This window comes from Cydia splendana, chromosome Z (genome assembly GCF_910591565.1).
Source record: "Cydia splendana chromosome Z, ilCydSple1.2, whole genome shotgun sequence".
Lineage (NCBI taxonomy): Eukaryota > Metazoa > Arthropoda > Insecta > Lepidoptera > Tortricidae > Cydia > Cydia splendana.
This window is the reverse complement of record NC_085987.1, coordinates 22,235,921-22,252,096: the sequence shown is the minus strand read 5'-3', so window position 1 is coordinate 22,252,096 and position 16,176 is coordinate 22,235,921. Positions and strand designations below refer to the sequence as shown.

The 16,176-nt window shown below is 35.2% G+C and overlaps 1 protein-coding gene across 1 annotated transcript; it reads left to right on the top strand.

Moving 5' to 3' along the window:
* The first annotated feature begins 15,014 nt into the window (after positions 1 to 15,014).
* On the top strand, positions 15,015 to 15,443 carry LOC134805281 (uncharacterized). The gene has a single exon (XM_063778596.1). It carries the CDS (start codon positions 15,015 to 15,017, stop codon positions 15,441 to 15,443), a length of 429 nt encoding a protein of 142 aa, XP_063634666.1.
* The last annotated feature ends 733 nt before the right edge of the window (positions 15,444 to 16,176 follow it).

Here is a 16,176-nt window from a genome sequence, read left to right as displayed (position 1 = left end):
TATAACCGCGGCGGTAGGTACAGAGCGTGGGTTGGGTAGTGTGTAGCGGGTTTATGTCACAAACTTTAGTCACAACACTACCCATCATAGACAATTGTAGAATTTAAAAGAAACAAAACCGTCATTCCAACAGGTCCTAATAACCTAAGTTATGAACCCATTTTAAACTTTTAATTAAATATCCAAGATACAGTTCTATATTTATGTATTTTACGGAACGGACCGTTTCAATAGTGTATATGTGTATGGTTTCAATGGTATTTGATGAAGTGGTGTGAAAATTCAAAGAGAAACAGTGATAAAACAAAGTTACGTTGTTTGTTTACATAGTTAGCAAGTTCTATTGAAATACACTTTACCAGCAGGTGTGGTGAAAATTTTGTTTCTATGAATCAATATCTACAAGTTTTAGGGATCATAACTGTCATAAATAGGTATACAAGAATAATAATTATGTATCTATTTATCTTTAGTCGTAAACATAGGAAGTTACGATAATAAATAGGTAGTAGCTATACATTGAATAGTTCGTATTCCCTACAATATAAAGGTTAAAACCAAATTCTAAATTAAAACAAGCAATGTTTGTTTGTTTGTCGTGATGAGTGTTGTAAAAATATTGTATTAATACAAAACTATGCGAAATGTGATCTATTCTTCTAAATTTCATTACCTAATAATTGTTATTATGGATGTACATCTATTAAGTGTACTACTTATGTGTGACATATATTGTCGGCTCTTGTTACTATGTATAAAAATGAGTTAAAGTGAGTTGCATAGTGTCGGTTTCGGTGAACAGCCCAGTGACTGTCCCCGGGCTGCAGCGGGGCTCCGCCGCCCCGCATCGACCACACCTTGGCCTTACACTTACACAATGCCTGTGTCTCTTTCAACTGATCTTTATCTAGATAATTCACGTCTAATGGCACAAGTATTAACAAGTAAGCACTTTCGATTATGTATTTAAAGTACAGTGCTGGATTTACTTCAATCTATTCCTGATTGATGACTGATCGAAATAGAGCAGGCTCTCAAGAACAGTGTCGTATACATAATAAAATATTTTTTTATCAATACCTATATGTGTATATATATATATATATATATATATTTCGACGGAGAACGTATGAGCATTGTATGGAGGAAATTTAAGTGGCTGAGTGCGTCCCCACTTTACAACCTGGCAACATCAGGTTTCATGACGCCTAGGAACCCCACTTCAAGAATAAGACGTCAAACTGCGATCTAATAACCATGCATACGACACTGTTATAGAGCTGTGTGTTTGAGAGCCTGCTCAAAAATGTTTTTTTCGTTTTACATTCTGCTTCTGAAAAGAATGACATTGATTATAAACGTGGAGTGTTAATTGTTCAGTAGTTGAACATATTATTTTCTCAGTGTTAGTGTTATAAATTATCTTGTGTGAAATTAAATAATTCTCTGTATGTCCGTTTATTCCCCACATTTATAAACGAACATACACGTTTAACATACATAAAGGTAAATTATTTATGGCTATTGATTGAAGGACAGTTTTTATCAAATGTGATCCTCTGAATAACACAAAAGTCGATGTTTTAAACACGCCGTCATATAGTATGAAGCTTGCAATACAGGGCAGGTCTTGAAACAGGTGCGAAAATAGAGTGGTATCAACTCATAGGCCAAATCGTGTTTTAGTTATTCGATCAGTTTCCGATATGTTACTGATCTGTCGTCAACAGTGACGTTTTTGTTTTAACACATTCACTGCCCCCGACGCACATGTGCGTCCACCGTCATACAAGTTTGTTCCTAGGCCACGCCCCCTGGCAGTGAATGCGTTAAGATACATATATCACTTTTGACACTGACAGATCAGTATCATATTGGAAACAGATTGAATAACTATAACTCGAATTGCCCTGGGACAGACTAAGCGTAGACATGAATTGATACAGTAATAATAGTACCTATCAAGACCAAACGGGTTGGTCTTATGGAACATTCAGTAGGCCTGGCAGAGAATGCGATAAAATCTTTACCTATAGACATCACTACACTTTATAAAACCAAGTCCCCCGTGGCCGCGTCTGTGTGTGAGTGTATGTTCGCGATAAACTCAAAAACTCCTGAACGGATTTTCATGCGGTTTTCACCTATCAATAGAGTGACTATTGTGGAATGTTTAGGTGATACTTTGATAAAGTCTTGTCTTGTGTAACTTGGGTCGCTAGTACGAGATCTTAACTAGAGTAAAATCAACCGGGATAAATGTAGCACCCTTTTAGAATTTTTTAATCTCGATTTATAAAATAATTCAGTACATATTGAAAAGTTCTTTCGCTTAATCGAAACGTTTCTTAAGTAACATTATGAACCTACTTTATGATTATGAAATACAACGAGTCCTCTGGACAAACCCTGAATTTTCACTAATTACATATATGTAGGTACACCACTTGACATCCGACAAAACATTAGTCAAACCTATCGACAAGAAATATTATTATCAATTAAGTATATATGTCGTTTTCAGACTTATTTAGTGCAATTAATTACAAACAAAGGTATGTAGAGTAGGGTTAAATTAATGAGGTTACATAATTATTTCCGTACATACCTAGTTAGGTATGTGTACATAAGTACCTAGTTGGATCGTTTATTTCCCTATTTTAATACTTTGTAAGTATATTTAGTTCCAAATAGCTTAACTCCCCATGTACTTACTTATACTTATCAGATTTGTCTATAGAGGCCAGGGACACGTTGGATACGAAATAACCACAGGGTGAATTTATTTGTATGATATAAAATAAATATTTAACATGTGAAATATATTAATATTGTGTAAATTTACTCCTATGTAATCTGTGCATTTATTAAGTACTTAATAATTTTAAAGATTGCACACAGTTTTATAAATATTAAGTTATACTTTGTTGTTACTGTTGGTAATAAAGAGCTCATGAACAAAAATACCTACTTTAGTGTTTTGTAAGCTATCATTGATTTACCTACTAATTAATGAATACATTTTATTAAATATCATAATATATAATGGAAACGTCACGGATAATTATCGATGATTATTCATTACACAAACATTCCCTTTCACAAAATAATGATTCCTAAATAAGTAGATATTTTCATAAAACATTGATTTTTTTAACTAAGTAACTCTTTTGACAAAAAGTAATATTTATAATAAAATATGAATCGGGACACAATTCTTTTATAACTGACATAATTTATTAAAACAACGCATCTCAAAAATGTTCTTATAAGTACGCATTGTTTGAACTGTGACCCTCACAAAAACAAACTTCTATCATAAAACTGCGAACACAAACAACACAAAGTAGTGAAGGTTGAAATAAAACTAAAAAAAAAAAGAAAACCGACTTCAAAAAGGATAAAATAAAATATTATCCGTTAGTATATGCGTTACCAACTGATATGTTTGAAGTCGGTGCCAAGCCAAATTTGAAGCATACCATGAGTTTAGGGCGATTCGATAACAATGTGGCTATATGTATGTACGTTGGATTGCCTTACACGACAGCAATGAACATACTTTCTGTAGATACCTAAGAACCCACTGTCAATTCACCTTGGCGCAGTCCGTACCATATGTTTGACGGTACTAGTATAAAACCAATGCGATTGCCGACATGTTTTTTAAAGAGCAATTTTTACTAATTTTCGAACTGTCCATAGTACTCAGGTGTGGGATTGGTACTGAGTTATTTATTCCCGCCTCTTATCCAGAGAATTTGATTTCAAAATATAAAACAATTGAAGAACCATCTACAGGGCTTTAATATTTTACCTGCATGGCAAATTTCACCACTTTACATGGCAGTTGGATGGGGGAGGATCGTGCTGTGAGAAGAGCGTATGTGGGGCACCCGGGCGGAAAACGTCCGTCGGGGCGTCCCAGATACCGCTGGAGTGACGAAGCCCAAAAAGACCTGTCCGCCCTCGGAATACCCAACTGGCGTGAAGTGGCGCAGAATAGGGCAGAGTGGCGCTCTCTTGTGTCAGAGGCCAAGATCCTCTTTGGGTCACTGAGCCAGTGATGTACATGGCAGTTGTTTAGCTGAAAAGGCGCCAAAGAGACAGACAAAATTACTTTCACCATTATAATACATATTAGTACAGTTGTAATCTGATTTATAGATATAAAGCTGATTATTTTTGACAGGTATTGTTACTATTTGTCTTGGCACCGACTTCAAACATATCAGTTGGTAACGCATATACTTAAAAACGGATAATATTTTATTTTATCCTTTTTGAAATCGGTTTTCTTTTTTTTTGTAAAAGTTTTTATTTTTCCATTTTTAATTGTAAGGCATTGTTAACAGCTTATGAGTGACGCGTGACGCATGAATGAAAAGAATAATGATGCGTATCACTAAATTCGTAATCATTCCTGTCACTACAGTGCACAAACACAAAATCCATCCTCCGCCCCGCCACTGACCCAATCCCTCAACCCCCAGATCACTTAACCTCACAGCACATCAACCCCTGATCACGGAACCCCTCGACCCTGAAGCCTGAACCACCAACCCTTCAACCGCCACGCCATTTCTCGACTCCTCAGTAGCCTTACCATAAGTCTAACACTGACATATTTGCTAGCGTGTGCGTAACTTACTTTTTATGCGTCTCGCTCGTACTAGCATCATATTAGTGCGAGCGAGATGTATAGAAAGTAAGTTACGAAGACGTTAGCGAATATGTAGTGTCAAACTCGTGGTAAGGCTACAGTTGTACTTCATCAAATGGGTTATTTTCGGGAGGAAATGCTTGAGTTACTATAAAAAACAACGATGTCGCCATTCTCGTACTTTTAAAAATTGAGGAGTTCCCTCATTTCCTTATTAATTCATCATCAGATTAGAACCAACAATATTATGGGAACACCTTGGAGGTAACTTCGTTCAAACAAAAAAAGAATTACTCAAATCGGACCACGGGTTCCGGAGTAATCTACATTTATAAAATCATCATCATTATCATCAACAATCATCATCATCAAGTCCACTCCATCAAATTAGTGGTTTTCAAGAGGAAATGCTTGATTTGCTTAAGACAATACCCAAATCACGATACATGTGCCTTTAAAAATTGAGTAGTTCCCTCAATTCTTCACGGATCCCATCATCAGAACAGCACCAGATTAATGTGGGACCACCTTGGAAGTACCTTCTTTCGAACAAAAAAATAATTACTCAAATCGGCCCACGGGTCTCGAAGTAATCGATGAACATACATAAAAAAAAATAAAAAAAAAACATAGCCACAACCGAATACAGAACCTCCTCCTTCTATGAAATTGAAATCGGTTAAAAATCTAGGTACCAACAGATTTGGTCACCCATACAATTATGACCGCGCATACCGTTGCTTGACCTCGATAATTGATTAAATTACGTACCTACTTACTTTAAATAATTATGATTATGAAATAGGTACTACGTTTCTCATACGCATGAAAGATGGATAAAGTAGTGAATGATTGTGCAAGTTGAGTTGTACAGTTGACAATAAACATTGATAAATTCAGGCATTTGGTGAATTAGATCGTCTAGATCTAGATCGTCAAAGCTAAAAAGGGCCCCGGAATGCCAGTAAAATCACCCATGGCTGAATAAAGTATTCATATACGCGTTTATTTGTTGTTACCTCTGTCTTCATGTCAGTGGCGTAGCTGGGAGGGGGGGGGGGGCGCCCGCCCCGGGTGCCACCGATTTAGGGGTGACACCCGACCGTGAACATCAGTAGTGTCATCTATAAAAATTCGTAAAACTATGGCAGATAGCACAATCTCCATTAAGGAAATAATATACAACGTGCCCACGAGGAACCCGAGAGATTTTGACAGTGTATTCCTGATCATATTTAAAGACTAAAATGTCCTATAAACTGTTTTGGAAATCGCCTAGTTTCAGAGTCCAGTACCACCAGCCAGCTAAAAAAAAACATCTTTTTATTGTTACTTAGTGCAAAATGTTTTTTTGAAGGCGATGTTGCTACTATGGGACCTATACGGCTACCACCAGTTTTGACATTGACAGATTAACTCGCGTCTACGTAAATTACTTTCTATACATCTCGCTTGCACTAATATGCGAGTACGAGCGAGATGCATAGAAAGTAAGTTACTTAAACGTGAGTGAATATGTCAATGTTAAAACTGGTGGTAGTGCTTCAGGTCCAAATATCCTTATTGATAGAATGTAAAAAAGTGACAAGTACACAAGGTACACTTTTTAAAAACTAGGTTTTAGAGAAAAAATATTCTTTTTTAGTGATAGTTTTACAAATAGCATTTATATTTTATGTAGGTAAGTACAAATACGTACAAAAAATTTTATCGCGAGATTACAGTAAACTCTTTTTTAATATTTTTTCCTTCTTTTGGCCTCAGAAATGCGTGGTTAATAAATCTCTCCGGTTCCTCGTTGGCGTCGATGTAACAATAATATGTTGGCGCCTCGTAGGTTTTTTTTATTCAGGAAGGTTTTTTTATTATGTGATTATTTCTGTAATTGAGAAACTAATATGTCACTGTTTCTAATTGGTTGACTCTGGACTATTTGAAATTCATTGTGAAATGGGATTTTACAGAATCTCTTCCAAATCTCGCACTTGGCAAAAAAAGTTATTAATTTTTTAAATCATTAATTGTTTGTATATCTTTCACGGGACCTTTGGGAGGCGTGCGCGGAGCCCAAGCCAACACGTAGATGCCCTTTTGGCACTTATGAAATGTGAGTTACACCGAGTGGATGCTTTCCTTGCCCGTGTCATAGAACGCGCGCAGAGGCAACACCCGCTAGGGTGTGGACTATTGAGAGTTCATGGAATCTAAAATGAAAGCGATGGAGTAAATATTGACCTATGGAATATTAAACATAAATTACTATTACCGTTTTTAAATAATTATATTTTACAATTTTGTTTGAATTTTGGGGTGACACCCACAATTTCCGCCCCGGGTACCATGCTAGCTACGCCACTGCTTCATGTATTATGATTTATGTGTTTCTCTCTGTACATGTTTTATTGAGGTAGTGCAATAAAGAGGATTTGTATTGTATTGTAATGTTATTAACTTATTACCCACATACAATTTTGCGAAAAAAAAAATATCATACATAGTAAATACTTACATCAGTTTTTACTTATTGTGAATTTCAAAAAATCGTTTCGTCGTTGAAGACGTCGAAGTATTATATCGAGCTGATTTAAATATATACTACAAACAAATAACTTATTACGACTTTGTTGATCCAAACGAATATTAATTTTAAAAAAATAATATAGAATATAAAATTGCGTATATTATATCAAAGTATGGTAGGTGTCGCTAACTCGCACGTAGTCATAAAACGCTTGAATCATAACATAATATGTAATGTAGATATGTACTTCAATATTCCTCAGGACTGTTGTTTTTAAATGTAAGCGGTTTTAATAGTATGTATAAAATATCTGCACAAGTTAAACTATGTCGTTTTTTTGTTCTGTTGTGGAGTAGCAAGCAGTAATCGTTCAGGGCATAATATTCAGTAAAATGATATCTAATAATAATACAAACAAATGTGCATAAGAATATTTCATATTCGCCAAATTTTTATGGCATTCCGGCCAATGGGGCCAACAATGGGGCTCTTTATAATTTTACATAGTTTAGTAAATTAATTTATAGAAAAAAGGCATTATAATGAGGGATTAATGAATGTTAATTAGTTGTTGCCAGCAATTTAAAACATACCTACACCAAACAAGCATGCTGCAGGGCAATTACTAGTTCATATTTTTACTACTTACAGAATTATCATAATATAATGTGTTGTTTTACATAATATTAAGTCAACCTTTTCTTATGATAACACTTACGGAAACCAATACTAACTACTTATTACACATCTTCGCAGCTGCTGCTATGTGTAGCCTACACATCTATAAAATACGTTAATTAAGTAAATATTTATATCTCTTTTCTTCTACATACCTAAGATTACCATATCATTAAGTTAGTATCTACGAGAATATATTGTCCTTGAATTTATTAATGTAGGTATAGGTATTTTGTACCAGTAGGTCGCTATTAGACTATGTATGAAAATCGAAAATACCTACCGACATATTCGCAATGGGACGTTAACTGATATGTAAGATCAGCTTCTTTTTTCGCACTTTTAAATTAAACCGATAACTATAAGGTCAAAGTTACTTTGCAATATTTTTTCCGATTTATTTAAGACGATGTAAGTAATTAGTGACAATAGCGCGGTTACAATAGTAGCGGTTAACAGTTTTTCAACATTTTGCAGGTTCTTCTTTCACCATGCAAGATGTGAAAATAATTTAACTACTTAAAATCAACATCCTCCATTGAATCAGTTCAATTAAAAATGGTAATGGTTATTAGCTGACTGTATCCGTACTGTGAGTGGTCAGGTGCATTGCTTAAATCTTCATACACATAGCGACGCTGGAAAGGAGAAATGGGATAAGCGACATTTTCAGAGATATTGAGTTATATAGATCGTTGGAATCGCCAGATTTTTCTGCATCGAATGGACTAGGTTTCGTACCCGTCTGACGACTTTAGTGTCGCTTATCCAGTCGGTGATTTGGAAAATCACTGGTACATTTAAGTTACTAAACGACTTAGTTTTCAATTTTTTTTTGAAAAGTGGAGATTAGATGAAAAGTTATTCGATGTAATGAACCTTAGAGTTTTTTACTTATTTGCCAGTTCAGCTTAACCTTAGCTTGGATAATTTTGCCTTATGACAACTAACCTTTCACTGTCGGTTAACTATATTTAACTGACCGAATAATAGCTTTCTATATCATATGGATAAATTTACTTAACTGTCAAATGTGAATTATTGGCGTTTATTATTATTTACCTAATTTCAGATATAAACATTTTGTCGTTTATTCCATTTTACCTGAAATTTGTTGGAAGCTACCTAGTAATTTTTTTAATTAAGTACTTACTTTCTTTTTGTTGTTATTTTTCATAATATCAGAAAATGCCAAGTAACGGAAAAAAATATATTCATCTCAGGTATGAAAACACGAGATAATATTTTTTCCTAGTTTGGTTTCAAATATAAATTTCCCATTCTTACTGGTACCTCATAATTAACTTTTATGCAATTTTGTTCTCAAATAGAAATGGTACACTTGTTATCTTAAGACTCGTTACATAACTTCTTATTTGAAATAAAGCTATACAAATTCCTTAAAGGGTGTTTTTTTATATGCATAGGTATGACAATCTTCCTCGTGGTTGATAACTATAAAACTCATAGAATGTAGATGTATCATAGGTTGAATGTGTCGCATAAGCAGCTTATCGAGTTTGAAATTGCTCCTTAAAAAGTGTTAGATAATTTATCTTGATTTGTTTTTTGGAAAATTTTACGTATATACTTTTTTGCTTGACTATAAAATAAGCATACTTTGCTATAAGATAGTTTTTACTCGATCAATTCTGACAACTAATTTACCTTGGAGTTTTTTACCTGACTAATTTCTTGTGAAATATGTCGGTAAGATAAATTTACTTACCTAAATTTATTTTTACGGCCATTTTGCTTAAGCGACACTAAATTCTTAAATAACTCATTTGAAGGTAAAATAATAATAGGATAATGTAGAATACATCACTATAACCGTATAAAATGTCTAATTTAGGAAATACGTCATCATTAGGAATTTTAATGATTTTTTTTTTAGAAAGCCTTGCAGTTTTTTGGCTCCCCCGTAAAGTTAGCTGCGTGTCGCTTATCCAATTTCTCCTTTCCAGCGTCGATAGATACTATCATAAATGTAGTCGATGTCCCTCCTGCTTTCATTGTTTGTTTCTTATTTACAAAATATCTTACTGTCAGCATTTCACATACCTCTACCACAAGCAATGCATCGACATCCTATCGAAATTATAGGTTTAAATTGGCAATGGTTGTGCCTACTGTTTATTTTATTACATATTAGCTTCTTCCCGCGACTTCATCTGCGTGGAATAATGATGATGATGATTAATAAAAACTATCCTATGTCCATCCCCGAGCCTCAACTATCTCCATACCAAATTTCATCTAAATCGGTTCAGCGGTTTAAGCGTGAAGAGGACACACAGACACACTACACAGAGATACACTATACTGAGGATACAGACAGATAGGTAGGTACAGGCGGGCAGCTGTCGCATTTATAAAATTAGTAGGGGTAGGTATTTGCATAGTCAGACCAAGCTACTTACCTACTGTATCAACTTAGCAAGAGAAAGTGCAGGGACGACCGTCATAAATCTCATAAACTACGTAACCCTCTGAAAATATATGATGTTTAAATACTGCTCAAAAGAAAATAGGGGCCACTAAGTGTTTTGAACGTTACGTGAAAACGAGTGTTTGGTACCTCGTTTGCCAAATTTAAATAAATGACAGATAGGGTAGATCGCTAACTATGTTTTGTGACCTCTAAAAAAATCTTGTGCCCGCGGATTATCCTTTTTTGAACTTTTTAAAATTAATTTTGATATGGGTAAGAACCCGTTTCAACTTGAATTAAAAAAAAGTGGAAGTGGTAAGTGGTGGCCTACAACTTTATTGTAATTTATAAATGAGTAAATCTTTAGTACAGTCACCTGCAATAATATGTCTTTCGAAGGCCGCAAAAATATGTGACCCGCTCTTATGGCGCTACAAATAAGATCGTGTCAGATATTTTTGCGGCATTGGAAGAGTAACGTATTATTGACGGTGACTGTACATACCTACTTTTCAATATTATTTTTAAAAATCCGTGGGCATTCCATTTTTTTGTGTCCGGAAAAGATAGCTTTCCAACCTATCTTACAATTTACACACCCTGTATTTTTCACAAATCATTCTGTATTTTTCACAAAACATCCTGTATTTTTTTAATAACAGTAAAACAAGACTTTGGTTGTTATTAAGGTTATAAAAATTAAATAAGCAGCCAATTATTTCCATTTTTCAATAAACATGAAATTAGTTTTCCTATAATGGAAAAATAGTTATTTGTACAACAAGAGATCAAAGTTTGATATTTCTGCGAGTGCTTATTTTGAGTCCCGTGCAAGCGAAAGATTCTATAATAGATTCACGAGCGTAGCGAGTGAATCTAATTTAGAATCTTGAGCGTAGTAAGGGACTTAAAAGCGCACGAGATGTAAATAACTTTGATCTCGTGTAGTACACAAAATTTTTCACACCTTAGCAGTGAGAACATACCTATTAAACAACTTGAAAAATGTAATCCTTCTTCGTTTCTTAATACCTATGCACTCATGTTTTCTTAAGATATACAAACAATTAAGTTTAATTACCGCAATCTAACACAAAAACAAAACGTAATAATAAATTTCAGTAAAATAATATGGAAATAAAGAAACATCAACTGACACTTCAACCAACAACTTTTTTTTGTAGAAAAGGAACTTTGTAAGATACGGTCCGAATTGCGGATACGTACTATTTGTCAACTATAGTAGAAATTCTTAAAAGTAAAATAATTAATTTTGCGTGATAATCTGTGTATTTTTTGAGTTCATTATTTTAATTGTACAATAAAATACCTAAAATATAGTATTTTTATCAAATCTTAAACTTTATTTTAATTAAATAATTATTTAGAATTCATACTCGTACGGAGCTCGTACGTGGTTTGGAACGATGCGTTCTGAAGTTTTTCGGGGGTCTATTATAAACAGTCAATATACCGTTGAATGTCGTTTGAACTTTTTTTTGTCTGTTTCTTTTTGCTAACAGTGTGAAAGGGACAGAGATAATAGAACCCAAGTATTTCGAACTTGTATTAGACCCCGCATGTTGAAATGACATTTGACTTTAAAGGTCACTTGAATGTCATTTTGTCTCACTCAGTGAGCAAAATCGCATTTTGCTCACTATTTTTAAGAAGCAAAGTACCCTTGTTCGAGCTGCTGAGGTGAAAAAATCTTAGTGGCCCTTATTTTCTTTTGAGTAGTATACCGGGTGTTTCCTGTAACACGAGCAAATACCCATAGAACATAGATTGTACTCCTGACACGATAAAACGTTTGTTAAAAATATATAAATTTGCATTTTTTCATACAAATAAAATATTATTTTCAATGGACGCCATCACCCGTGTAATTAACGTTGCTTATTGTCAAGCCATTAAATTCGCAATACATTGCGCCTTAGAATAAACTTAGTTTAGGTACTAAAAATCTAAACAAGTTTTTTTAAAGTCGCTGAACTAATGTTGATCAGTTTTAGGGGTAGAATCTATGTTTTATTTATTTGCACGTGTTACACCGCACCCGGTATATATATGTAGTGACACTTCAACAGCCTGTGCAGAATTTGGTTATTAGGCCGTCTCTAACTAATCCTTGTTTTTATATCCCAGATACTAAAATGACAGTTTGCTTGCCCCTATTTAATCGATCGATCTGTCATTTTAGTACTTAAGTGGTACAATCTTAGCCGGATCCGATACATTATGTAGTACCTACATGTATTTCTAAGAACAGAAATATTACTGCCGATTATTCTGCATAACATCCTTTTGTAGCTACGAGTACAATGACAATTGGTATAAATAGCTGTATAAAGAAAGTAAGAGCTTTGTCCCTTCGATCACGTTACTGCGCCTGATGTCGATGTGTATAAAGGTACCGTTAATAAGGACCGTATCGAATAGAAAGTATAACGGCACCTGCTCCCGTTTATAACTTTCTGTCTATGGCCGTGTAGTGAGTTTGAAGTCATCATTTGTAGAAAGTAAATAGATACGGTTAAAGAATTTAATTTCTGTCATATTTCTGTACCTTTTCGTACCTTGTCACAGTGACAATGTTATGAGATCCCTAGCCGCTAGCGGCTTACAATATCGATTACCCTACCCTAAAGTTGTCTACTCTCAATCCGAAACGGTTCTTAGCATCGTACCTATCTATGAGTATAGCCATTACATAGCAGAATAGCTGCTTTGATATATTTAATTTCATTTTCTGTAATTCTAATGTTACAACGAAAGTATTTCTTCCAAAATACTAAATATTTTTAAACATTGTGTTTCGGAGATTTTAGTTTTTAATTATTTTCACATTCTTAATTACTTAAAATGAACTTAATATGTATTCACGGTAGGTATTCAAGGAGAAGGAACCTGCTCACTAGCTAACTTCACTCTCAACGATTTGCAGAAATGTTATTAATACTTATTATAATACATAATACCTACCTAATATGTGTTTCATGTAAAGAAAGTCTAATTTGTACTTATTGACTGCAATCATTCTATAACTGTGTTCGAACGTAGAGGACTCACTTCACTCTGGTTATTATGGTTAAAATTATAGATCTCATGTAAGTATTGATTTATGTTGTCTTAAAATGGGTATTTTACCTACACATTTAATGTCTATGTTTATATTATACTTAACTAAGTGAAGCAAGACCTTATACATACTTATTTATATTTGGTATTTCAATTAAAGATACTGTTACTCACTAGCTTGGTTTCATTATAAGCTAACCTACGGTTAATTAGAACACGATACCTACTGAATATATCCGTAAATGGATCCTCATTATTTTTGTTACGTCAAGTGGAAAAATGTGACAGAGATTCGACTATAATTATTTTTTTATAATGTGGCTAGTTGATAGATTGACCATATGATTCGGTCAAATTGTGTTTTTTGAAAAACAAATTATAGCCAGCATTCAATGAATGTAGTATGATACCTTTGGGTATGGTGCTTTACGCACACTAGTGTCCCATCCCCTCCCCCTGACGCAACCCCCCCTTTTAGCATGAAATATGTCCCGGTTGACAGTTTTTTTTTATTTTTTGGGGAAAGTATACACTATAGGAAAAGTGTCATTGAAAGAAATACTCCCTATTAAATTCAAAACAAAAAAAGTTATATTCATTTTTTTGATATGACGCACCATATTCATGTTATGGCTAGATGAACTTCGACAAAATTTAACCATTGAAAAACTTGTTGAAGTTCAATATAACATAGTACGTGATAGTACTGAAAGAATCGGTCTGATCTTACACGGAGAATAACCTTGCAAGCTTATTCTCCGTATAAGATTTCTTTCAGTACTATGACGTACTATGTTATATTGAACTTCAACAGGTTAATACATGAATATGGTGAGTCTTACCAAAAAGTTGCATAACCTTTTTTGTTTAAAATTTATTAAGGATTATTTCTTACCTTGACACTTTATTCCTAACTCTAATCTTTACTCAAAATTTAAATAAAAACCGTCAACCGGGACATATTTCATGCTAAAAGGGGGGGTTGCGTCAGGGGGAGGGGATGGGACACTAGTGTGCGTAAAGCACCATACCCAAAGGTATCATACTACATTCATTGAATGCTGGCTATAATTTGTTTGTCTTCCTCATACATTAGAACACAACTTGACCGAATCAATAAGAATGGTAAGATCAATGCGGCACAAACCCTTGTAGAAAAATCGTACTCGTGTACGGAATTTCCTAAAATAAATGTTAAATACCATTACAAACTCAATTCGTTACCATAAAAAATTAAAAAAAGATTACATATGGTGCTACTTTACCGCCCTAGGGCGGGATTAAGGATAATAAGTGCCTAATACACTCGGGAGCAAAAAAATCGACTCAAGTCGCATATTTTAGTTATTGTCGTGTTTTTCGAAAACGGTCAATATTTTAGTAAAACTGAGATTGCAATATTATTGTTTATTTATTAAGACATCAAAAACATTAATAACCCGTAAAATCGGTTAGGTAATTTTCAGGTAATTGTTATTTTTGTAGAAAATGAGGTTTTACCTGCTTTGATTACGCACGAGTTGAGCCCCTTTGAGAGCCATAAAAACCGATTTAACCGGTTATATCTTATCAGTCGCTTATCAGAAGTTGACCTGTGCATATCTCACGCAATTATTCACTGGAATCACCTGGATAAAATGGACACCACAGAAACTGAAGCCAGCCAAGTCATCGTCTTGCTGAATCAAGGTCTTAAGCAGCCTAAAGTTGCTGAACAGCTGAATTTAAATCAGTCTGCTGTCTCCAGAGTCTACCAAAAGTTCACATGGACTGGAAGGCTTGCTAAGAAACCTGTATCTGGCCGTCTCAGGTGCACATCGAGGAGAGAGGACCACTTCATTGTTGCGGTCAGTCTGCGTGATCGACACTGTACCGGCGTTAACATTCAGCAGCAGCGAATGCAGGACCGAGAGCAACCAGTGAGCTCTTGGACAGTTCGGCGAAGGCTTAAGGAAGCGAACCTTACCCCAAAAAGGCCTGCCACAGGGCCCAAACTGACCGGGAGGCACTCAGTTCTCCCCTCCATTGATATCCCCGCCCAAATCATGACCGAACCTCCACCGTAGGCGACTGTCTCGGATATACAGTATGGCGCAAACCGTTCTCCGAGTCTTCGGTACACCCATCCTCTCTGTTACTGCCATGGAAACACACCCTGCACTCATCACTGAAGAGTTCGCGGCTCCATTGCCCGTACGTTCAATTTTCATAAGTCGAAACGAAATCCACGCGAGCGTCCCGGTGCCTCCCTATCAGTTTCGGCGCTGTAGCAGGCCTTTTTGGGTTAAGGTGGGCTTCCTTAAGTCTTCGTTGAACTGTCCAAGAGCTCACTGGTTCCTCTCAGTCCTGCATCAGCTGCTGCTGGATGTCAACGCCGGTACAGTGTCGATCACGCAGACCGGCCGCAACAATGAAGTGGTCCTCTCTCCTCGATGTGCACCTGGGACTGCCAGATCCAGGTCTCTAAGCAAGCCTTTTAGTCCATGTGAACTTTTGGTAGACTCTGGAGACAGCAGCCTGACTTAAATTCAGCTGTTCAGCAACTTCACGCTGCTTAAGGCCTTGATTCAGCAAGACGATGACTTGGCTGGCTTCAGTTTCTGTGATGTCCATTTTATCCAGGTGATTCCACTGAATAATTGCGTGAGATATGCACAGGTCAATTACTGATAAGCGACTGATAAGAAATAACCGGTTAAATCGGTTTTTATGGCTCTCAAAGGGGCTCAACTCGTGCGTAATCAAAGCAGGTAAAATTTCATTTTCTACAAAAATAACAATTACCTGAAAATTACCTAA